Consider the following 26,259-nt stretch of genomic DNA (forward strand, 5'->3'; position numbering starts at 1 on the left):
TGGACGAAGAGTTTATTCAAAGTTAAGTTGTGATATTGTCTTCTTATTTTTCGCATTAAATGTCCTCACGTCCACTGGATAGATATAGCAGTAGGTTGTGTGATTTTTCTGTTCACGTCATATCATAGGAATATCAAAACCAAATGTAGTCTTCTTATCCTTAAATCACAAACGTAAATCTTCCTCACATCTTCTGTACACCTTATAAGGAGCCCATGCTTTGTCTTAATCATTAGGTATCAATTTTAAGTAAGCAAAAAACCTTCTTCACAAAATCTCTTTGTTGACTTTTTACTGTATATTCATCACAAATATAACAAAAGCAAAAGGTCCAGAGAAATGATAGAGCCTCTATGAGTCATAAATATGAGCAAACAAGAGCACAGTAGCAAGAATGGGCCAAGATAGATTTGCATTACTATCTATTAATACTCGACTAGTCCACGAAATTAATTATGGTGATATAATCGACATGTCTGCTCAGACCAGAAGATTTATATTTATTATCAGTCTATCTAAGGCTTATAACTTATCTATCTTTCATGTCTACCAGTTATACTTGAAAATTATACTTCAATAAAATAAAGTTATTTGGAGAAAAAAAAATTTCAGATCAAAATAATTGATGAAGATATAGTGAATTTCATTAAGCCGGATACACCGAATGGACACCGTTCCGGTGTGAGATAGTGCGGTCATCCACGCCAGAGTATCGTGTTGACGCTGACGGACGTATTGCCTGTTTTCTGCAAATGGAGTGCCTTTTAGCTGCGTTCTTTTAAAAATGGCTGTTATTGACATGGAATTGTTTATGATGACATTTTACCTTCTTCTATTTATTTTTGATTATTCTTGTACAAATAGTAGGCCAATACGAGTTTTTTCTTATTATTCATTTCACACGTGCATAATCTCTGACTATCAGCTCAAAACTAAATACGGAGAACGTGCCGGCGCGCTCTTCGATTCCTTACCCACTGACGTTGCGCGTGCCGGCACGCTCTCCTTTCCTTTCACCAATGACGGCGTGCGTGCCGACGAGCTCGTATTCCTTCACTTTTCAACTCGACACCAAACTATCCGTTACAACCAAAAGACTCAGCTTTGTACTCCCGTGATTCTCGAAGAAATAGTGTACGATACGCCGTTTACTGTTTTAAAATTGGACGTGTGAAAATGTGCCTTTTTTAAATTGAATTTCAGGTAAGTTAAACACATTTTTCGTAGATTTTACTTTTGTTATAGCTATTAATTTTTAAATTCCATTTGTATATAAGTAAAATTTGACTTCAACATTTCGTTCAGTCCATTTTATAAAACTATTTTTGATACATAACTTCGCAAGTTGTTTATGAAGATTCTTGTAAATTAGACGAAACATATATTTTGGAGACCATTTTTAGAATTATCATCATTTTTAAATTCTTTGATTTGTTTTTTAAGTTATTTTTCAAATTTTGGGATATATTTCTCCATAAAACATTATTTTTTTACTTTTTCTGATTTCACTTTATCCCATTCTTTTAAAAACAATATTTATTCTATATTTCTCACAGTGTATTTTTGTTCATTTTCATAATCGACTTTTTGAAGTTAGAATACGATATAATCATGAACATCCGTCAGAGAAAAACTCCGGCCTGGCCTGTCCAAATAAACCCCCCTTATGCTTAATTGACTGTTTCGTAATTTATCATGAAAATATGGAGTTGTAATTGTAGTACATAAGTGTATTGTTTGTAAATATATCAATTGAATTTATATAAATTTTAGTAAATTAGTCTACTGTTAATTGTAAATATAATTTTAATTTAATTTATATAAATTTTCTTATGTTAATTTTAGTGAATAAGTAAGTTTATGAAAACTTGTACATATAATGAACGTTTTATTAAAAAAATGCAAAAGGTTGTTTATTTATTACATTTCCTACAACAATTTTATTTAATTGACCTTCAAAAAAAATGATAAAATATGTGTAGGATTTTAAGTAATCATTAACGTAATTAATATACACAATTACATTTTTTGAAAATGTCGTTTTTGATTTTTTTTAATGTTAGTTTAATTTCTCGGTCTTGAAACCAACAATGAATTAGTTGCAAGGTAAGTCACGAAGTAGGCTACCCGCTACACAGGTCAACTGATCCCTTTACCACTGACGGAGAACGTGCCGAGACGCATCCTCTTAATTATCGGAAATAGGACCTCGGGATTTTTGTAACAATTTTTTCAAATCAAATTAATATTAGATCAAATAATTTGTATCAGAAAACCTTTCCGTCAGAGCCAAAGGTTTATCTCAAAGAGCCCCGTACTCAGTGATAATCTATGAAAATGGCTGCCGTGATGAATGGGTTAACTAGCGCAGGTAAGACAGCTGTCCCAAGTACCACCCATCCGGTAAAAAAATATATGTATACAAGGATAGCCGTTTAATGACGGTGCGTTGTTCGGTGATGAAAATATATAAGATTATTTTGAATTTTTTCTATGTATACGTTACGTGTTAGTTGAAATAAAACGTATCTTTCGATGAACATAGGATACGGTGCATTATACAACCCAATATATACGAGGTGTGATGAAAAATACGCTAAATCGATTCTCATAACAGCATTCTTGTTCCTTCAAACAGTCGTTTAATTACGCAATAACTTAGCTATGGAAACAACCGGAAAAATTGATCAACTGGTTTCTTCTTCATCGTGATATCACAAGGTGCTTTTTGATCGCTATACGTTCTTAATATTGAAAATAGGACTTCTATTTATCGATATAACGTAGGGATAAATGTATTACTAACAAAGCTCAGCACATATTAATAAAAATTTCAAATTACCTTCTTTATTTCCATTTGAATTATTCAGCGAATTTTTTCATCACATGTCGTATCAGGGTTACGTCATACTAGATTGATGATGATATAAAATCATTCTTATATATATATATATATATATATATATATATATATATATATATATATATATATATATATATATGTACATATATATCGATTACCAAATCTTATTAATTAATCGATTGTAGTTCAGTTACTATATCACAATGATTAATGTAGGCTTATAAACCTTTCGAAATAATGTTATATCGAAGCTCTGTGATTCGGATATATTGCTGGAGGTGGTAGTCCTGGACCTTTCGGGGGATGAAGCTCATTCATCGGAATAACAGGAAGTAGATGTTTCATTTGTAATGATGATCTTCGTATTTTAAATCTGGAATTGTTATAGAATTATTATAAAACTATTAGAAAGTAATCAGTTATGGCCGAATAAATAGGGGAGTATTAAGGCGGGTACCTAAGAAATTGATAAATTTGCCTTATTTTTCACCCCTGAATGCATTAAAATAGAAAAAACCGGGTGGTTCTATTTAAAATAAAGAAATCTGATATTTATGACGTTAAACTTTGAACACTTTTTATACACACCCTGTATACAATAAAAAATTTCTTAACATACATTCAAGTACGTGTCACTCAACTAAAAGCAAACGAAAAGAAACCATTTTCATATCTTTAAGGGTATCCTCGTAAAAAAATTATTTATAAAGGTCTACAATGGTCAAATTTTTTACAAAAAAATTAATAACTCACAAAGTATGCATTTTTCGAAAATTGTTTTCTCACAAAAGTATACTAAAATTTTACGTAAATTTAAAAAATGCATTAATACATAGGGTGTCCAATCAAAATAACAAAGTTACAGTCGACTTCCGGTTGCACTGGTTATACCGGAAGTCGGCCATCTTTGATAATATATTAGTTGAAAAGATCGTATTCGAAAACCCAAACGTAGAAATTTTCATGATTCTACTATAAGCATTTTGCCATATACAGATAGTTTTAACTCGTCGTGGAACACTCTGTATAAATCTCCATTTATTAAATAATAGCAAGCTAATTTTTCCGCGTGGAATTACATGATAGAGTTTTTAGTTTTTGTAAAAGAGTTTGAAAGTGAGAGGACTAGTAGCTACACTAGTGTATATACTAGAGCTATTAGATTAAAGTAGATAAGATTAAGAAAATATAAGGGTAACAACTGATCTTTCTATTTCTGAAGATGAAGAGCTCAGAGCAATAAACTGCGTAAAAAACGGAAATGCAGTAGGAGTAGAAGATATGCATCCAAAACCACAGAAGCTACTCGGTGAAAATGGTATAAAAGTACTAAAGAACTTGTTAAATAATGTTTATGAAACTGCCATTATCCCACCAGATTGGTTGAGTCCAAAATGCAGTGACACTAGAACTATAAGCTTTATGAGCGACGTATTAAAAACATTTTTGAAAATAATCGACAAAATGGTATATAAAAAGCTTGAAGGAAGAATCAATAACACTCGATTTGGTTTCCGAATTTGGAGTATGTGTGAAGCATTGGTTTTGCAACCTCTTATACGACACACAGGCATGGACGTTCACTTAAAATCTGCTCAAAACGTTTGAGACAAAAGTTTATCGCCGATTGCTGAAGATTAGTTACTACAAACATCGAGGTTTTTGAGCCTATTAATAAACCAAATAGTCAACATTATAAAGAAACGTAAATTAGAACATTTTGGTTATGTGATTTGCAACCCTGTAAAATAGTATCTTCTTCGTTTGGTAATTCAAAGCAAAATAATGGGTAGTGAAAGCATAGGTCACCGCACAACGATCGTTAATGGTGACGCGAAGAAAAAGAAGACACGTGTCCCAGCGAGGTTGCACCTTAATTAAAAACTAATGGGTTTTGAAACATATAAAATGCAAAAATTTTATTAAAAAGAACATTTTTGTTAACTTTAAGTGTGAAAAAGTTATGTTAGATAATTTCATTATCATCATTATCCCTACAAAAATCATTACTAGTAGTACGTCCTTGGCTTCAAGGCAATAGTGTGAATCTATACCCTACCAAAATAACTATAAACTTACATTATAAATATGCTGAAAATTTTATGAAGGTAAAATAAAAAATAATAAAACGAAATTAGACTTCAAACTGATAATGAAAACAATATAAAAGTAAACACATATTAGAAACATGGAAGAAATGTTTTGAAGAAAAATTAAGCCGCAGAGGTAGAATGTTGACAAGAAAAGAAGAATTCGAGGATAAAGGGGAATTATCCAACGATAGAAGGACAACAGAGGAAATCACAGAAGAGGAAGAGGCAGCAGCAATAGTAAAAATCAAAATAAGAAAAACATGTGGATAAAACAACATGGAAGCGGAAATGATAAAATATTTAGGAGGAATAGGTCGGGGAAGGATACTAAAGATATTCAACTTACCATGGAATACAACCAAAATACACAGAGACCGGTAATAAATCAATTAATACCACTTTAGAAAAAAAGAGACGACCGAATGTGCGAAAATTACAGCGCAATATGTTTATCTTCAGCTGGCTTAGAAACATATATAAATATGTCAATGAAGAAATTAGAAGGATCAAAGTGAGTTTAAAAACGGAATACAAACGCTAGATAACATATACATATCAAGCAGCTCAATAGAATGGAAATTAGAACAGGGAGAAGAATTACGTATTACATTCATCGATTTTAAAAGTTTGAGGAAAATAGGAATCATTAGAAAAATGACAGAGATAACAAACGAAATATATGAAAACGTAAGAGAGAAGTAGACAGGAGAGGATCGACTAAGTTGAGGATGGGAATGGAAGTATAACAAGGAGATAGTCCTAGTCATCTTCTAATTCATACTTGTCATAGATAGGATGATAAAAACAATAAAAAAGAAGAACTATGTACTAAAGACAATAATTAGCTACAAAAACCTGGAACGAGTAAAAATAAACAGGATTAGTATATGCAGACGATATAGTGATCGTAGTTGATACATTCAAGAAAGAAAAAGCATACGTATGGAGAAAGAAAATAAAAGACCTGAGAATGAAAGTGGATATCAAGAAATGCAAAAGGATGGTGGTAAATCCAAAAAGACAGTATGAGGAATATTTAGCGATAGCAAACAGAGTAACAAAAGCAAATGAAATATACTATTCTCATAGTAAGACAAATTTCGGGAAAAAAGACATCAAGACATAAGTATATAACTCGATAACTGTACCCACGTTTATATATGGTAGTGAAACTTGATGAACAAAAGGATATAAAGTAGAATTCTAGTAGCGGAGATGAACCAAGAAAAATAGCAGGAAAAACAAGGATGGATAAGATAATAAATGATATAGTTCTAGAAACACTCAAATAGGAACCAAAATATTTAAAAGATGTTTGAAGTGGTACGGATCATAAATAAAGGGGGCACCACAAAAGCCTACTAAAGAAATGTGACACAAGCAAAAAATTATGAGAAAAGAAGATGAGAAAGACCCAAGAAAACTTGGTTAAAACAAGTAGCAAAGGAAAGGGGGAAGACAAGGGAAAACAATATAGCAGATGAATGAAGTAGCAAAGGATTGGAAAGAGTGGAAAAATGGATGAAAGGAGAATGAAAACTAAAACCCCAATACTCTGACGCTCGAAAACGAATAAAGGAATCTAGAGAAGAAAAAGAAGAAGACTTCAAACACTGGGGGACTATAATTCAAAAACAAGGGCCTGTATTGAAGAAATCAGTATATGAAGTGCTAGTATTATTTTGGTTCAAGCTATACACTTCCGACTCTTTTCCCGTTAATCCCGGGTTCTACAGCGGGTAGTACATTTTCAAATTTACGTTGATGGTAGGATCTAAATCTTAAAAACTACTCCTTATTATCAAATAAAAATTCCAATGTCATTCTAGTTAAGATATTCGGAATATTTCGTTTAATGTATCTACGATTGGATGACAACTAACATCTTACATGATTTGTTGAATTAAGGTCGATTCATAAACTTGACTTTCCGTTTGCCGTTGTCTTTCGCGAGTGACGTTTGCCGTAGCAAATTCTACTCCCTATACATAAACTTGACGTTGCCGCCTTGGCCGTCAACCTAAAAATGTTGTTATTCTTTTTGACGGATGTACTGCTTTGTAAGTTGGTATTTATAAAGGATATTATGGATTGTAACAAAGTATTTTGTATCGGGAGTATTGTCTTATGCATTTCAATGTTTCTAATTTTGAACCAGCAAATATCAATATAACGGCAAACGGAAAATCAAATTTATGAACCTGCCTTTATTCTTCGATATGGTAAGAAAAAACTGCAGATACCTTTGTTTATTATTTGTTGGAATGCATCCGCATGGACACGAACACACTGAGTTTTCGTTACCATCCAAAGATGTCGTCTCTGTACAATGGTATCCTATTTGACCACTTAATATGGAGCCATTCGCTGTTATCACATCTCCTTCCAACCTAACTGCTCCAGCTAATGCCTTTAAAATAATTGAAATAGTTAATTTTACTAGTCATCTCACTATATTGGTATTGGGTTACGAAATTAATTATTATATACTGTGACATTTGGAATGTTATACCCAGAAGGAATAATTATCGATCTTGATTTTTTCAGTGATAGACTACTATATGCCATGGTTCAACAAATCATTACCCAACATGTCTTTCAACAGCAGATCCAAGATCGCGTTACTGTAAACGGCGGCGTTTTAACTATTTACTATTCAGATGTGCACATGCCATTCTGTCACCGTTATATTTTTTTATGTAGAAATCAAGTCCAAAAAGGCTAAACTCTATTACACTCGAGAAGTTCGAGTGGTGTTTGCCATGTGGAGATACCTGTGGATGTTAATCTTGAACTTACGCAGGCTGTAATATTCGGGAAAGACGTGCCCTGGTAGCTGATTTTACAGTTTGTACGTCTCCAAAGGAAAGAGTCCCAATAAATTGACGATATGGGCGGCTTCAGGTGAATTTATTGTTCATGAACCACATCTGCCTGTCTTGCAAATATTGCTCTATGTGGGATTATGCTGGACAGCTCGGAAGAACATGCCGTGGTATGCATCGGTTAAACGGAATTAGATCAGTGTCCTTTTTTCTGTGCTCGAAGCTGTCCAAGTTTCTGGTCAACTCTGCACCGCCAAAAAGTCAAATTGCTCTTCTGTATTAAGTCGAGTATCCCTAGGGTATGCTTGGGAACCTAGCTCCGAATGTACTCCAAAGATGGGCGAATCTGGGCCTTATAGAGGATTAGAAGCTGTATATAGAAGCGGGGTATATAGTTTTTTTGGTCTTAAAGAGGGCTCCAAGCATTTGTGAAGATTCCTTACCTAATTCACCTCATTGCCATGCCAGGACATATAGCTCCCAGCTTTAACACCCAACAAGCAAATTTGGAGATATTTTGTTACCAGAAAGGAACCAATCATTAGCCGCAGTACCAGCCTTCTTTGTAAAAATAACAGTCTAGGTCTTTGCTGTTCTAAACAGATTGCTTCCACCCTACTCTAGAATGATTTCATGATCGGTATTAATGCTCGTAGTGATCTGTTGTTGTCTACGGATTTGAGTGTTGGTCAAGTTTATTGACGCGGCTGATTTGAGCGATGTCATCAGTGTGCTATCGTCGGCGAAGCTATAGATCCGTTTTACAGTTTTGTCTAGTAGATCGTTGAGGAGTGTCCATCGATAGCACCTGGATAGATCGGTCTTTGAGAAAGCTACTAAGCCAGTCGATGGGCTCTCCACGACCTTGGCAACGACTAGGACTGAAGCAATATAAATCTCTCACCTTTCCACATAGTTCTGGAAAGCGTGGCAGAGACAACATTACTTAGAATGTTCAGAGACGGAATCATCAAAGAGAACCCGTTCCTAAATAATGGCCAACCTTGGGACATGCCTCAGAACGTTACATCGAAAAAGTTTAGCTTTGAGAAAAACTTCACCTCAATAATAAACTGTAAAGGCAAGTGGGATCAAAACGTTGTCCGATAGTCAAGCGGCCATTTGAGCTCTAAGCTCCAATATCATAAAATCCAAACTCGTTTTGGATTTCCCACAAAAATTAAGCCAGCTAGGCAAAAAAAATCACACTACAATTTATTCCAGGACGCACCGGAGCGAAAAATAGAAATAGCTGATAAGCTCTCTAAAGCGACGGCAGACAAGCCCTTCGTGGAACCCGAACCCTTCTGTGGCTTCAGCTACAGAACCTAAGTAAGAACAAACTAGGAATACTAACAGCAGTTCTAACGGGGCAATGTCGCCTCAACAAACTAAACCTAGCGGCGTGCGGATTTTGTTGCACAGAAGACGAAACCTCTATCCACATTCTCTCGAAGTGTGAAACACTGAGAAACTGCAGAGCATTACATCCCACATTCTAGACTTTTTAAAAGGGAGACACAATAGATGCTTTGGGATGCTGTGTATTCGAAACCCCAAATCTATATATACATACATATACATTATTAACAATTTTCGTGAGTTTTCACAATCTTTAAAATAAGAGTAATTACCTGAATGGCTTGAGCTTCATCTCTCCTTTCGTCTTCGGTATTCATTGTCACAAATCTAAGAACCAACAAATTCAATGAAGCCGCAACTATGGCTAAGCCAAAAAGGATGAAAATCAGTGCAAACACAACATATTCGGGTTTCTCACTAAGGGCATTATCCTTCTGAAGTGCCACCTAAAATATAATTTTCAAATATAAAGTGACAATGAAAATAACGGCTACAATGAAAATTATAATGAATATTTTTCATTTATTTATGTTGGAAACTATTTTCTGGTATCTGCTAATAATGTCTAAGAAGTCATATGTTAACATGCCTTATCACTTATTTACTGAGTCTCGGCAACATTGTAATCAGATGTGAATGTTTAAATTGAATTAGCAATTGATATTTATCGATATGTCGATACTATTATACTTGAAGGTTTCTCACCAAATCTCCATTTTTTCTGGAAATGATCAATATATCACGAGTTTCAACTCACCATATCACCGAATCCAATTGTGGTCAAGGTGATAAAGCAGTAATAAACAGAGTCGAAGTAACTCCATCCTTCGTATCTTGAGAATGCGGCAGCTCCTCCTGCTATTGTTAATGAACTTAAAAAAGTAACTACGCAAATAAGGTCTAGCTCTGATGCATTTGTCTGCCGGCAGTGAAGAGAAGATTTCACAGATCGTATGATCACACTAAAACAATTGAATTATTATTAAAACCTGATGCAGTGTATTCATAAAGTAATTTAACCTGCTAATATATAATTCAACAACAAATAATTTTTAAATTACAATCATTTGAAACTGATTATCTCAAAAAGTTGTAGGGCTTTCTATGTTCGAATGTGTTTAAATGTTATGAAACAGGCAGGTTTCTTGGAATAGAAAGAATAACTATTCTCATTATGAGATTGTGGTGATCTAATGATGATGTAGCTCACTCATTTAATGATACACCTATCCAAATCTCACCTATATCACCAAAAATGCAGTTTAAGAGATTATGAAACTTTTTGAAGAAGAGGGTCAACACAGACCCACCAATAATCCTTTTCGGAGTCCAAGACGCTGCATTTCGTGTCTATGTGCTAACATTTATGTGGGCACCACAAAATGGGCTATAAATACTAGAATTAAAGATCATTACCGAAAGGAGAAGGCTGAAAATTAGATGAATAATGTCAAGGATGATCCGAACTATGCGAATTACAGGATGGTGCTCCAAGCCAAGGGACAGAATGCTATAGAGGAGGACAAGGCTCACGCAGGGCTGTAGTGCCGCGTGATGATGATGATGATGTGTAATAAAAAAAGTTGAAATCTAAAAAATATTATACAGTAGGTTGATGAGGTACAGAAACAATTAAGCTCTTAAAAATAACACACAAATTGTTCTCATCAATTCTATAACTAATAGATTCAGAATCTTCTCTGCGTATATAATTTATCCACAAATTTATTAACATTAGATTCATTTGTTATGAAAAAAATGGTTTTTTCCATACATGGTCAGCTGAAACTGTCGATTGAGTTTCATATTTTTCTACTAACCTGCTTAGTTTATTGACCCTTTCCCCAATACTCTGGAACATCACCAATCCCAAGGGAATGCCAATAATCGCATAGAACATCGTAAATAACTTTCCGTAAATAGTGCTGGGTGTAGAATGACCGTAACCGATGGTCGTCAGAACTGTAGTAGCGTAGTAGAACGCTCCAGTAAATTTCCACTGTCGACCGGCTCTGTGAGGTTCAGACTTCAATACGACCGTTTCCAATATTCTGTAATCTTCGTTGCTGATATTATATTTTGTCCTTGTAATACTTTGTACCTCTGTGAAAAGAAAGCAGTAAACAGATTTAATGGAAACATTATTTTTCTTGAAATATCTTGAAATCAAAGGTATTTTTGAACCCGTGAAAAATAATACAGAGATTAGAGAAGGTCATTTGGTTATTATGGTGTTGGGGCTCACGTGTAGCTGTCGGTGTGAATGTACGTATAATTAGATAGCCTTGACAGAGAAAGAGAATCATTTTATGTTACTGTTGTAAGTTACTAGATGAGACATTGAACAACATCTACGGGGAGACATTGAACTTTCCAATGCCTCCTCATAGTTCAATAGCATGGCGTCACAAATTCTGCCTATGCTATCATTACAAAATGGTACGAGGAAAGTTAATAAACAACATAGTGTACCAAATAAATAAGAAGAGCTTAGATTTTTAATAATAATAAGTTGCTGCATAAGCTGATAAACTCTATTTTTCTCTCTTGAACAACACTATTCAGAGTTTAGGAATATAGATCGCGGCTAACAAGCATCAATGTCTTTTCTAATCGTACGAGGATGGTCCCAGAAGTACCTGGTCCAACAGAGAAACCACAAAAATTTTGGATCGATGTTCAATAAGCTCGATACCTTTTTTATAATAAGAATCGTATATATCCTAAAAACAGTGATCAACTGCCGACATCACCCTTTCATTGTTGGAAAATCTTTGACCACCGAGTCATTTTTTTAAATCTGGGAACAGAAAACAATCCAAGTGGACTAACTATGATGAAAAGAATGCATGAGATAGAAATTCAATCTTTAATTCATTAATTTTGGTAATTGCAATAACGGATGTGTGAGCTGGTGCATTGTCTTGATGAAACAACACTTTCTTCTTAACCAAATGCGTCCGTTTATGCTTGATATCTTCACACAAACGTTGCAATAAGTTCGCATAATAATCGCCTTTGATAGTTTTTCTTTTTTTCAGATCGTCAAACCAAGGCTATGACCTGGCTTGCAGATGGAACGGTCTTTGCCTTCTTTGGAGCCGATTCTCCCTTTTCGGTCAATTGTTTTGAATATTCTTTTGTTTTGGGTGTGAAGTGATGGACTCAGACTTTATCAATGGTTAAAAAACGGCGTGAAATTCGGCTTTATTTCCGTGAAAAATTTCCAAACACTGGATGAAAACATCTTCACGATGCTGTTTTTGTTCTATTATAAGCAAACGAGGCACCCACCTTGAGCACAGCTTTCTCTTATCCAAATTTTTAGTTAATATGCGATGTACCGCACTTTTTGAAGTGCCTACTATGTCATTTAGCTCACGCTCTTTCAGTGCCGCTTTGGGGATTTTCTCCAACATTTCTGGAGTCGTCACCTCATATGGTCGACCACTCCAATGCTGGGGTTCGCAGGTCTTACGGCCTCATTTAAATTCTGCTACCCAATATTTTACTATTGATAACGAAGGAGCAATTTCACCCAGTGGTATATTTTTAGGCAACTACCGACATCTCTAAATCAGGCCAGGTACTTCTAGGACCATCCTCGTAGGTTTTGCAGTTTTGAAAATGGTTCTCTACTTCTTTTTGATCTGCATCATTTATCTGTTTCAGTTTTGTCTTCTTCGAAACTTTTCATATCCTTGAAAAACTTGAAAAATTGTATCGGTGGTATTGTATTGGTTTCCAACAATGAAGAGGTAAATTCGTTTTTTTTGTTGGGCCAAGTACTTCTAGGACCAATATAGTCAAAGGCATTTTTGTTATTGTCAGAGAGAGATGGAGAAGAATAAATAAATAAAATGGAAAATATTTATTCAATACTAAAAATAAAAATTACATTTTACAAAAAAGTCATTACTATCATAACTATCTATAAAACAATGAAGGACGCGTTTTGAATAGAGATATGTATTTCTGTTCCGTTAGAATGATTTCAAAAATTCATAATAACGGAATAAGTATACTACAATGTGATTGAAAAAACCTACCTTGTAAAAATACTTTTCTCTGGCTCTCTGTTTTGGATTCTAAAGCATCGAAGACAGCTGCGCCAATAAGAAGGTAAGTGAACGTGCAAACGATTAGAGATAAGGTGCGAACGTTTTGCTTCTTCATTCTTTAACGCGCGTCATGCTGGCGCCGGGGGGTTCCCACGTCGCTAGCTGCCCCCCAGGCGCTCCCTTTTTCTTATCCACATTTCACCTCCTAAAATAATTAAAATATATATATATATATATATATATATATATATATATATATATATATATATTATATATAAGTTTTTGAATAAAACATAATAGAATTGTATACAGTATGTATGTATACAGTGTCGATTGTCACCTAACGTAATCGGTTATACTTTATATATAATCAGTATTGTAAATTTCTTCAATTTCTTAGATATTTTCATATTTTTAAGTTTCTAAATGCTCTTGATTTTAGGCCTCTTATGTTTCAAAATTAGTTTTTTAGGTCTCTTATGTTCCAAAATTAGTTTTTTTTTAATAATTTTCTTAAAGAAAAATAAAAATTGACGTTTCGACTAATTTTAAGTCTTTATTAAAATATGATATTGACACAGACAATCAGGATAGAAATTTGTTCTAATGAGAAAAATTAATTTTTCCTCAGTCCTCACATCTCAAATATGCAGCAGTAATCAATTAAATTATTTGTAGTTCTATTAGAATTTACAAAATAAAGCTACAAATTTTACTTAAATTATTTAGGTCTTTTTTATTATTTATAGCTTTTTCGTTCTTATGAATTTGAACCATTTCTAAAAATTCTCTTTTTCGTGTATTAGATTCCGTTTCAAGTATTTTTCAATCTCTATATTTGAATGAATGTTTTTTTAATATTTCATGGTTGGTTAATGCAGTTCTATTTTTTTTATCAAATATCTAAATAATGAAATTCAAAATAGAATAAGATCTGATACTTGTAATATTATCACTAATTTTAAAAATAAATTGAAAAACAAACAGCAACAGAGAAATATCAACTTCAAAATATAACTAAAACCAAAGAATTAATGAATCAAAACAGAAATCTCAAAATTTTGATTTTTTTGAATCTTTATAATTGAATTTGTTTTTTTCATGGTTTAGATTTTAATTTAGTGAAATATTTGGATAATGTATCATGTCCTTCATACATCACTGATCTATTTTGGCATATAGGATGACAAGAATTGAAGTTTAAATATCTTGAGGACCTAGAAGGTTTTGTATACCATTCTGTTCTTATGTTATTTTTAATATAACTATTACTAATTGTGCTATAACACTTGAAATGGAAGCCCCCATAGCGCAACCATCAATTTGTTTGTATATTTCATTTTCATATTTGAAATATGTTGTTGTAAATGTGAGTTCTATAGCATTTATAAATTCGTTTTGAGGTATTTCCTTATATTCTTTAATTTTGTCCCATTTTTTCATTATTATATTTTTCATAATGGTACTAGGAATATTTGTATATAAATAAACCACATCTAACGAAATAAATACATATTCATTAGGAATTTTTTTACTTTCAATTTTTTCTTTGAAATCCCATGTGTTTTTGATATAGTATTTGTTTTGATATAAAATTTCTTTCAAAATACTTTTTAATTAATTATTTTAGGGGGAAGCATTGTGAATTTTCGATTTTTTTGCATCTGATGGCGAAAAGTTATTCTTCCCAAGAACGAATTGGATCATTATTTTGTTTGTGATAAGGATTAGTAGGGTCTTGTTTAATTTTTTTGTAAGTTGTCTTATCCTTCAATAATTTCATCATTTTATTATTATTTATAATCTTCTGATTTCATAGTAATAGTTTTATTAGATGGATCTGCTTTCAAAATTTTGAGATTTCTGTTTTCATTGATGAATTCTTTGATTTTAGTTATATTTTGAGTTTTGATATTCCTCTATTGCTGTTTGTTTTTCAATTTATTTCTGAAATTAGTGATAATACTACAAGTAGCAAATCATATTTTATTTTGAATTTCGTTATTTAGATGATTGGTGTTGCATTTAGTATATACATAAGATATTTGTCACAAGTAATTGTTTGTCGCTAGAAATATTTTGTGCAAAATTGGGATATAAAGATAAAACTTCTTTCACTTCATTTGGTACGACAGTTTATATACCAAGTGCCTTGTACTAATTGTGACGCTGTCTACATATGGCAGACATCTCAGTATAGACTAAAAGGTCATCAATACTGTGTAATTTTGAAATAGAAGAGATCTAAAATCAAGTAAAACTAGAAAAATTAGTATTGTATTGAGTAACCTAGTGTAAGTAATATGTATTCTAACTGTTATCACTAGCTTAAGAAAAAGCCTAGATGACTTGGTAAATAAACAAGTAACAATATAAAAATCGAATTTAATATATTTCACTGAAGTATTGAAAGACAAGAAAGTTTGAAAAATTCAATTTTTAAGGTGTTATTTATGTGATAAAATCAGGAAGCATGTGACATTTCTTATATATAAAATTGAAAATGAAAATGATCTAATTATGTCTCCTATAAGTATTCACGTAGAACAAATCGCTATAAATTAGATCTTCTGTTCTCTACAAGAGGAAGCCAGGTAACATCTTTAACTATTCTTACATCCATGTGCATGCTCCGATTTTTGACTTCTTTCCAGTGAACTCCAATCCATCAGTTTTAATGGATTTGAGTTTATTTTTCTTAATGAGAACAATAAAAATTGGTAGATGTTAAGAAAACATGATTTTAAAGAGGCTCTAACTTAACAGGATTTTTAGTTATTGTGGAGGCTGCGTTGAGGTCTTTACAAGGAAAGGAAAAAACATGTAAACAATTGTAGAACAGATAATTATTACTTGGTCAAAGCAAAATAAATAAAATCAACTGTTGTGGTTGAATTTATTCCTTTTACACAGAATATAAGCATGGTAGAATATCACAGTTTAAGCATTTACCAAAACTATCAGGATTGCTTCAGGACCTAAGTCTAGTGACTTTAAAATAGGTCGCTCCGGCAATAACCAAACCATTGCTTGTTTTGTTTAATTGAAGGATTTCAAAATAATTTCGTAAGATGTATTATGTTGAATCAATAAGTGGGCCATGTATACACCTAGTTTGATTAAGCGAGAAGCCGACTCTGTAGATTTTTCAGAATCCTTTTGATACTGACATTGAAACCCTAGCCCCGGAACTTCAAATGGTAATGATTGATCTACAGTGCAGTGATATAATTAAAAACAAATATCAAAACTCATCTTTGTTGGAATTGTATAGGAATCTTCCACTGACACAATTTGATAATTTGCATAAATTTGCTCGTGGGCTATTTTCTGTTTTTAGTACTACTTATTTGTGTGAGAAGACCTTCTCCAAAATGAAGTACACAAAAAATGTTTACAGATCTAAATTAACTGATGAGCATCTTAAATCTCTTTTAATAATTGGTACAAGTAAAATTAGTTCACAACTACAAACTATTGTCAGTGGAAAATCTCAATTACATGAATCTCATTAGTATTTCATATGTCATTATGCTTGTTATAAGTTATCTGGTATCAACCCATCATAATTCAATCAAATGATGACTCTAGTTCAGACGATTCTGACTACCATTATTATTTATAAAGATACTTTGGAATTGAAATGTTTTTTTCTTTTGTTTTATTCGCAAAGAATTTATTGTCCTTTATGGTTTTTGCTTCGATATTTCGTTTTCCAGAGAAAAATCGAATAGGGTTAAAAAGGGCTCAGTTCAGGTCTCGTACCCTGTTTAAACCAAACTCCCTTAAAGGCAAGTTAACGAGATATGATAATGATTTTTTGTTCAAGTTTCAAGTAGGATTATAATTAAGTGCATCTGTCTAAATAACGACGTATAATGTCGTCCAATTTATAATGGTTCGATTGCCTTTTAAACAATACTTTCTAGCATAAGATATACTTATGTATTAAAAATATTCACACAAATAATAAATAAATAAATTTGTACGGTACCACACCAATAAATATAAATCGAGACATACCTAGGTATATTGATTTATTGCACACATTAAGCTTGTTTCTTCTCAATCCTCTCGTATAATGCCGACCAATTTATAATCTATTTATAAAAATAATAAATTTATAAAATGAGGTATCTCAAAATTGTCGGCAAGGGTTTTCATAATCTGCAATTGATATTGGAAGAACTATACGCCTAACATGTTGGATGCCATACCATCAGGACTGTCCCGAAACTTACTGAAAAATACTTGAAACTGAAAAATCTTGAAGAATATACCGGACATGTGATAAGGCGCTCTCCGGCAACCATGTTGGTGGAGAGCGGCACTGATTTGCTCACTTTGAAAAGATACGGTGTAGGATGGTGTTCTTTCAACGTAGAAGAAGGATACATAGAAGAAGCCATACAAAAGAAAATAAAAGTATCGCATAAATTGTTAAACCCTCCTTACTTGCAAAAAACAAGCTCTGCGATATTTGAATCTGCAAACATCTGAAAACCTTGTGCTTTTACTTCTTTAGTTTTGAAGAATGAAATACCAAATGGACTGCAATAATACAAATTGTACAATAAATGTTACTATTATTACCAGCGATTCCTAAATATACTAATTATGTTGTTGTTTGTTTCCAGAAAAGTTTATTTTTTTATTTAGCACACGAAAAAAAAATCGGAGATCGGTAAAAACTTTCCGTGCGCTGTTGTGAAAATACCTCCTTTACGTCTTAGTAAAAACAGATGAAAACAGGATGTTTTCAGATAAGTATAATAAAAAATTAATTACACTTAACATTTCTGAATTTTATGTCTATTTTATTACATTTTGATGACAATATTATATTAAGTTAACCACTCAACTAACCCCAACATGTTTCAACTGATGTATTTTGAATCAATAGGAAAAGTGAAAGATAGGATTTTTGTGTAATTTCGCTATGGGGGTCTGAAATATCAGTTCATTTTAGAAACTCTTGTTCAAACTAGTTTTCAAAAACAAAGAAATGACAATTTTTCAGGTTTATGAGGATAGCAAGCAAACTGTTTTTTTTGTTTGTATTTAAAGAAATACTATTATGCTATCAATTGAAAGACCCGAAGAAAAGAACCACTACATTGAAACAAGAAATAGAATTAACACAGAAATCAGACACATAAAACAAAGCTTCTGGGAAAACTTTACCTCCGAAATGGAACATGACTTATACGGAGCACAAAAAAAGGTATGGGGAATGCTAAGAAGGAGAAGACATGAAATAGTAGAATACACACAGGCACAACTGGAAAACCTATTTCGAACAACTGTACGCAGTTGCTCCCGAAGAGGAGTGAAACAAAGAAAACAATGAAGAAGATGAAGAAAACAATGAAGCCCTCGAGATATTAGAAGAAGTAACGATAGAACACGCAAAAAAGATCAAAAACAGGAAAGCACCTGGATTAGATAGCATACCAAATGAGTTATTGAAATACGGAGGACAACGACTAATGGTAGAACTTACAGAGCTTTTCAACAGAATAATATCAAACAGAGAAGTTCCTAACGAATGGAAAAAGAGAATAACCATTCCTATATTCAATAAAGGGGACAGGAAATCTCTAGAGAAAATTTTTACAAAAATCATTGAAACAACATTAAATGAACACATAAACACATCGGAAGAACAGCAAGGAGTCAGGAGAAATTGATCAACCATAGATGCCATCTTCACAATCAGACAAGTAGTTGAAAAAGCTATAGAATACGGCCAGCCCGTTTATATGTGCTTCATAGATCTCACCAAAGCATTCGACAAGGTAAGGCTAAGCGACGTAGTAGACATCCTAAAAAGGAAATACATTACGAAAACCATAATAGACATCATAAGACATTTAAACTATAACACATCCACTCACATATTAGTTAACCAAAGCCTGACAGGAAATACAAACACCAACGGGGATCCAACAGGGAGACTCCTTAAGCCCGCAACTGTTCAACCTGATAATGGACGAAATAATAAATCATGTCAAGAATTCAAGAGGATATTCACTTACAACGGGGGCGATAAAAATAATCTGTTATGCCGATGACGCTGTAATTGTGGCAGAGTGCGAAAATTACTAACAGCAGCTCCTATATTCATTCAACGTTAAAGCTAAAACCTTTAACATGCAAGTATCCACCGCAAAAACTAAGCCCTTGTCATCTCTGAAGAACCAATAAGGTGCAAACTGGTAATGTCATCAGCGCAGACCAGAACAGAATAAATGAAGTAAAAGGACAAGCAAACAAAGCCAGCCGAATATCCGGCGCACTCCGGGACATTATCTGGAATAATACCAGTATGAATAAAAGGGCAAAAGTTAAAATATACAAAACCTGCGTTAGTCCCATATTGACATATGCTATAGAAACAAGAGCGGACAACAGAAGAGCTAAAGCTTGGAACGAACACGTGGACAGGATGACCAGAGAAAGATTAGCAAAGATCGCACGATACGGTAAAACAGGGACACGACGACCTTTAGGAAGACCTCCAAACAGATGGATGGATTTCAATGACTTGTTGGTATTTGACAACATGTATACCTCAAACATCTAATAGTTATTAACACGGTTATATTAGCTTTACCTGTCTATGAATTTGTTTATTTGTGAGCTTCTTTGTTTGTAACTCTCCTTTGATCTAAGAACAAGTGGCTTGTTTAATAAACATTTCGTTCGACAGAGGATTCGAACCTCCGATCTCCGTGTTGGAAATCAAGCACTTTGACAAACCTTACCAACTACATCGTTACGGCACGATACAAGTTTCGACGAACCATTATACGAGGATGGTATCAATTAAGAAACTTAAAAATGAGGAATAAATAAAATTTCAAGCTTATTAAAATAAAAAATTATTTTCAACTTTTTATTTTGATGTGTTTTTCAGTTTTTCCAAACTACATTTATCATTTTTCTGGATTTCGTTTAAATTATTATTATCAACAATACTTCGTTCCAATTTTTATTTTCTGCTTCCATTTTATAAATAATTTTCATATTTTTCCAGATATATCGGATATTTTGTTTTCAAATGAGTAAAGAAATAATCGAATGAAAAAGTCTATGAAATATTTCGCACTGCGGATGTTAAAGTTTTTAGAAAATAAACAATATTTTATATCAATTTCAATAAACATATAAGAGAGCTTTCATATATAAGTACTGTATTAAACGACTAATAAAAAAAATAAAAGTAGTGCACATCAACAATGTGAAATTACAAATGTCATTTACCTCGGCAAAATATTGAGGACAGGGTCCCAAAGATGAAGTCGAATTATTATTTACGTTGATTAAACACAAACAAATATTCCAAATCGAGCTCTGAACATCTTTCAAATAAAAAACTACTTATTTGTATATGAAAAGAACACCTTCAACAAAATCGTTTACAAATATATACACGAGAAAATCGCGAGAGTAATCTTGAACCTCCAGGAGTTTCGGATGCTTTCAGCTGGACACGAGGTTTGGAAAATCGATAGCTAAAGCGCAGTGACGTCATATTAAAATTCGCACAAGTTTTAAAGCTCTTCGCGATACAATGACCTGATAAGTATTCCAAAACTACTTGTTGTGTTCGTAAAGATGCAGATCAAGTAGAATAAAATCTATTAATATATTTCTCTATTGGTAAATCATACGACACTCCAAAATATCTTCTACTACTGTCACATATATACCAAACAAAATTTTATTACTTGCGATTATGTCAAATTAGGTTATGTATATGAAATAACCTCATTTTAATGCCCAATCGCAAAAATGTTCAGTATCATGGGTATTAACTTGAATGAACCTTTTTTTAATGTCGACTTTCACATCATACTCACCTCATCATAATAAGAAGCCCTTTTACAACTGCCTATTATGCGTCACTTATATTGGACAGTTTCAAACTAGATTTAACTTAAGGGATGTTCAAATATTTTGTGAGCACTGTGAATTATTTGTTAGAAATTCGTTTGTTATGGTGACAAAATTGTTATAAATAATAGAAAATTGTTCAAGGTACAATACATTACAAATGGGTACCCAGGTATAATGCGGGTCATCATATAGCGAAAATATCATCACAGATGTACTTTGTAAAACTATAATCAGTTTACAAACGTAGATAAGAAGCCCATCATCAATAATTGTACAGAGCTGTACTTGATATAACGAGCGAAGATAGCATCAGTAAAATTAAATACAAAGATGAATTTTTCACTTCAGAATTTTAACTATAAGTTCGTCATCAATTCTACAATTGAGGAGGAATTTTTGGGGTGTAGTTTTATCAGTTCTTATCTGTCTTTTTAGTTGGGACCATAATAATTCGATCCAAAACACAGAAGGACGAAAATAATTTTAAACAATATGACCATTCTTCTTGATCATTTCGTCTACGGTATATTCCTTGGGAATTATTTTTGTTTCTAAAACCTGTATGAGCTGCTCATTTGTATAATACTTTTCGAAATATAAATCTTGTTCAAGTAGAAACTCCTTTATGTCTGCTTTGGAAGAATATTTAGTACGATACGTTCGCATATAATGCTGGTACCAATTTTTCCTTGAACCAAGAGTATTATGTCCACGCTTTACGAACAGTATCCTGAATTTCAAACCATATTTTCTTTTTCCATTTCCATTTCATCCAAGTACCTAATAGATTTATGTTTCCTCATTACGATATTCCCGAATATTTGTTATACATTCGTTTTCCCAATGTATAGAACGATAATTTCCCATTACTGTTTTCCTTTTATTTACTGTGTTATATCTAAAATCATGTACTAAAATCATACCTCAAGGATATGTTTCTTTTCAGTTCTGCAAGAATACCTTGAAAATTTGGTATTATGTTTGAGACATTCTTTTTTCGCCTCATGGTCACACCTTTTGTAGACTGTAGTCTGGGAAGTCTTTGACAAAAACATTGTTCCTTGGATAGCATCTCTTCTGGACATTCATCGACTACAAAGTCGGTTGAAAATACTTAAAATCACTTTTTCTGCATCTGTTAATAGATGTTGCCGTCTCCTTTTAACTGCTTGACCTCTCTCTGTGCTAGGCTCTAGTAGGACGTTTACCGAATCTGCAAATCGAATTGTTGATGGCTCATCTTGAAGTCACGGTTGCCACATACTTTATTGTTCCCATAACATTTATTTAAGTGTAATTTGACCCCTACTAAAACTACCTACCTGATGATTGTAGAAAAAATAATTCGAGTTACATATATTACCCTATTAACGTTTATTATTTTCTCAGTATTATTCGATTTAGTAATCAGTTTAGCTTAGGAATTCCAAGGGATTAACTTTTTCTGTAATGTTGTTTATTTATACTTTAAAATGATTTACTGATGCTGAAAATTAAATATTGTAACGGGGACCTGGACAAGTTGTTTACCATTCCGTTTGAGGACATTTATAAAAAATTTTACTAACAAGTATTTAAAGAAAATCAATACCGTATTAAACCATCTCATATCTGAATACACTCTTGTGCACGTTCAGGTATCAACAAAAATTAATCGACGCCTGCTCGTTCGCTCTTCCTACCAAATAGCTTCAAATTATAAATTAATTGCTTTAGAATCTGTAGTGGGTGGTGCAATTTGGAGTCTTTTTTCTATCATATTCCACACATGTTTGTTGTGTTGCTGAAAAAGAAAATGTTGGTGCCTATTTGAATAACGTAAAGTGGTGTAGGACCTCATCAACATTGCGTCCAGCTGTTATACTACCTCATAAACATAATTGGCTACTATAAGCAATAGCCTTTGAACACCATTGAGCCAACAATCTTCTGCACATTCATTTACCCAATATCAAGTCCTTCTCCATAACGGCGTCTCGTCCTCATTCTCAGTACTGCCATGCTCTGCAAGTTGACGATAATTGTCGGCAGTCGAAGAAAGCACTAATAGTGGACGGTATTAGAAGATACCAAATACAGTGTACGCATATTAATATATATCCTATTTTGACGATTGGTGGTACGGTTCGGTTGAACATTTCGTTTTGTTTGTGTTCATATACCAGACATGCCTAAGTGTCATTACAATACCGTTATGATGGAACAACAATATCGATAGGTCTGGAGTTTTAAAAAAAAATTAAAAAGTTGTTGCTATTTTCAAGGATAAAACGTTTAATTTGTTATCTCAGCTTTCTACATATGGCAATGATGGTGTCAAAAACCGTAACACTAATGTCAGTTATGGTATTCACCTACAGATACAAAGAACAAATTCCAAAAATGTTTTTTTTTTTGAAGTAAGTAATTTATTTTCAGTCAATTTATTCATAATATTTATTTATTATTCAATTTCTAATGTAAAAACCACAGAGCAATTAAACGAATGGGAATTGTTGCACGATTGCAATTAAACAAGTTATTGTAATTAAATCTCCTTAGCCTCAATTAGCATTTCTTCAAGATATTGAATTTTAAAGCTGATAAGAAGAATGAAAGATTTCATAACATTTTCCCCTCTAGCGATGGGAAGAGCATCTAGAGATCTCAAATCGCCAATCTCAAAAAATTGAAAATCAATAAGAACGCGTACTTTTTTGAAAATTGGTTTGCAATGTATGTAAAATACAAATAAATCCGGTAAATATTTAATAATTTGAAAATATGCCCCTTATTATTCGAATATAGAAAATTGATAACATTATAAAAGCAGCTACCCTATTCTAAGTGGTAATTAAGAACCACCAATCATGAGTCAACAAAAATCTTCTGCAATCTCGAAATGTATCTCTATGGTAAACAGATGGTTCGAAGCTGGTACAAGGAGCTGGACAGGACATTTCTGGACCAAAATGCAAGCTCTCCATACCTCTAGGAACATGATTCACCATTTTTCAGGTAGAGTTGGTGTTTGGATAGAAGCCTACCTAAATAGCACATACGCATTCTCTCAGATAGCCAAGCGCCCTTGAAGGTCCTGAAAGCTTTTGAGTGCACGTCAAAACTAGTGTGAGAGTGCAAACAAACTTTAAAAGCACTAACTAAAAGAAGCGAAATAATCCTAATGTGGCTTCCACGTCACCAAGAAATATCAGGAAATGAGGAAGCAGAGAGTCTTCCCAAAAAAGGGTCACGACTCCATACCCTGGATGGAGTCTTCCTGGAGAAACACTCCAGGCCTAAAACAATCCAAGAGATTCATAACCATATCAACTAAAAAGTCTGAAGAACTTCTCGTGATGACCAGAAACGACATGAAACTGGTGGTTGGTCTTCTGACATGTCACTGCTCCGTCAAATATCATCTTGAGATTATGGGTATGGCAGAGGACGATAACTGGAGATTCTGCGAGCAAGCCATGGAACAGCAGAGCATGTACTCGGCGAATGTCCTGCCTTTTTGCTAGAAGGCTTAAGTACCTTAAAGTAGTGGTACTAACAACTAGGGAAGTGGGACACAAGAGCCCCCAAAAATAATCTCATTTGGGAAGAGTATATGTTATTTGGAAAAAGAACAATAAGACGTCTTGTAGAAAATATGTTCTAGGTATAGGTGAAGAGTGGCTGTAAAGTCAAAACGACCCCCAAACAATCTGCAATCTACAAAACAGCATCTGAATAAATACTTAGTTATTTGGTGTATAAAAGCCGCTTGACATGAAGCAATAAAGTGAAATGTAATTCAAGACCCAATATACTTGACCAAAAGCATGCATTGATGAAGATCAGCTGATCGATATAACAAAAATCTTGCAATTGCATTTTTATCGGTGTTGTTCAATATATTTTTTTTGATAAATCTAGTTACTTGTGGCTTAAAAACCAAGTACTCCAACCAATCCGGTGATTTGTTGGAGCACTTTTGTAAATCTAACCTCTTTCCTCTCTCATATAATAAATGTAACCTTCTTTGGTTCGTGATTTTGGTTGCACTTTGATACCTACCCATACAGTTTGGTTTTGATTAGTGGCAACCAAAATGAAACAGCAAGAGCATTACTTAATGTCAAAGAATGTACAGTATTAATTATATGCAATTTATTGCACAGTGTCTTGCTCCATATAAAGCTTAAATGCTTTTAATTTAATTTCAACCACACAAGAATGTTCAAAGCTTGAGCTTTCTTATGGGAACAACATAAATCTAATACACGCTCTATGAACACACTAATTTGGAATCAGAATGACCGAACTTTTCTGTTTTCAAAAAATGATTAACATTTCTCTAGCAGTTGCCTCCAAATCATTGAAATTTAACATTTACTATTTATTTTCGATTGTTTATCGACTCTATTTGTATAAAATGGTTCATAAAAAATGGAGATCATTCTATATATTTTTGAGAGCAAGTGAAAGGATCTCTACGAAAAATCGAAATATTGACTTGAACGCAAATCATATGAATTCTTCATTTTAGTACGTGATCGTAGGTAAAGAATTTTTCAATCAAACTTTGAATTTGTTAAACCACAATTAACTCTAGTATGTAATTATTACATGGCTGTCATCGATCCTCTTATCATGCAGCATTTTTATTGATAACTAATATTGGTAATATTTCTCAAAACATATTCTATTTAATTGGTTTGCCATTTAAAAAAGTACTCCAACCCTAAAGCCCCAATGTCCCAAATGTATTTTATCCTGATATTACATGACCCTAACTCATGCATAATATTTAAAATGTATTCCTATTGTAAGCACAAACTGCTTCCATATCAAATTATTTTATCAATTTAGTCCCATACTGAAACAGTTAATGAATATTTGTAATTTATATTATGCAAATTAAATTGTATATGTATAAATATGAACTTTGTTAGTTTTATTGGAATCAAGCTATGACTAAGTATATAAACAATTTTATCGGGCAAAGGAACTTGATTATGCTGTAGGTTAATCTACAACTATTTATAGATCATAACATTTTGAACTACCTTGGAAATATATGTCCCTATAATTATGAATATGTATTATTGAAATATATATAATTATTAATAGTAGTGTTCTTATAAGACATGTTTTACTAGCGTATTTTTACGATATTTTTTGTA

The 26,259-nt window shown here is 33.0% G+C and overlaps 1 protein-coding gene across 1 annotated transcript; it reads right to left on the reverse strand.

The window, feature by feature from the left end:
- Positions 1-3,020: 3,020 nt before the first annotated feature.
- On the reverse strand, positions 3,021-20,637 carry LOC130893904 (two pore potassium channel protein sup-9). Its single transcript, XM_057800350.1, has 7 exons — positions 20,471-20,637; positions 13,193-13,409; positions 10,964-11,246; positions 9,901-10,105; positions 9,416-9,589; positions 7,200-7,366; positions 3,021-3,236 (listed from the first exon to the last, which is right to left on the reverse strand). Exons 2-7 carry the CDS (start codon positions 13,317-13,319, stop codon positions 3,104-3,106), a joined length of 1,089 nt encoding a protein of 362 aa, XP_057656333.1. The 5' UTR covers positions 13,320-13,409; positions 20,471-20,637; the 3' UTR covers positions 3,021-3,103.
- Between the last annotated feature and the right edge of the window lie 5,622 nt (positions 20,638-26,259).

Source organism: Diorhabda carinulata, chromosome 5, assembly GCF_026250575.1.
Source record: "Diorhabda carinulata isolate Delta chromosome 5, icDioCari1.1, whole genome shotgun sequence".
NCBI lineage: Eukaryota > Metazoa > Arthropoda > Insecta > Coleoptera > Chrysomelidae > Diorhabda > Diorhabda carinulata.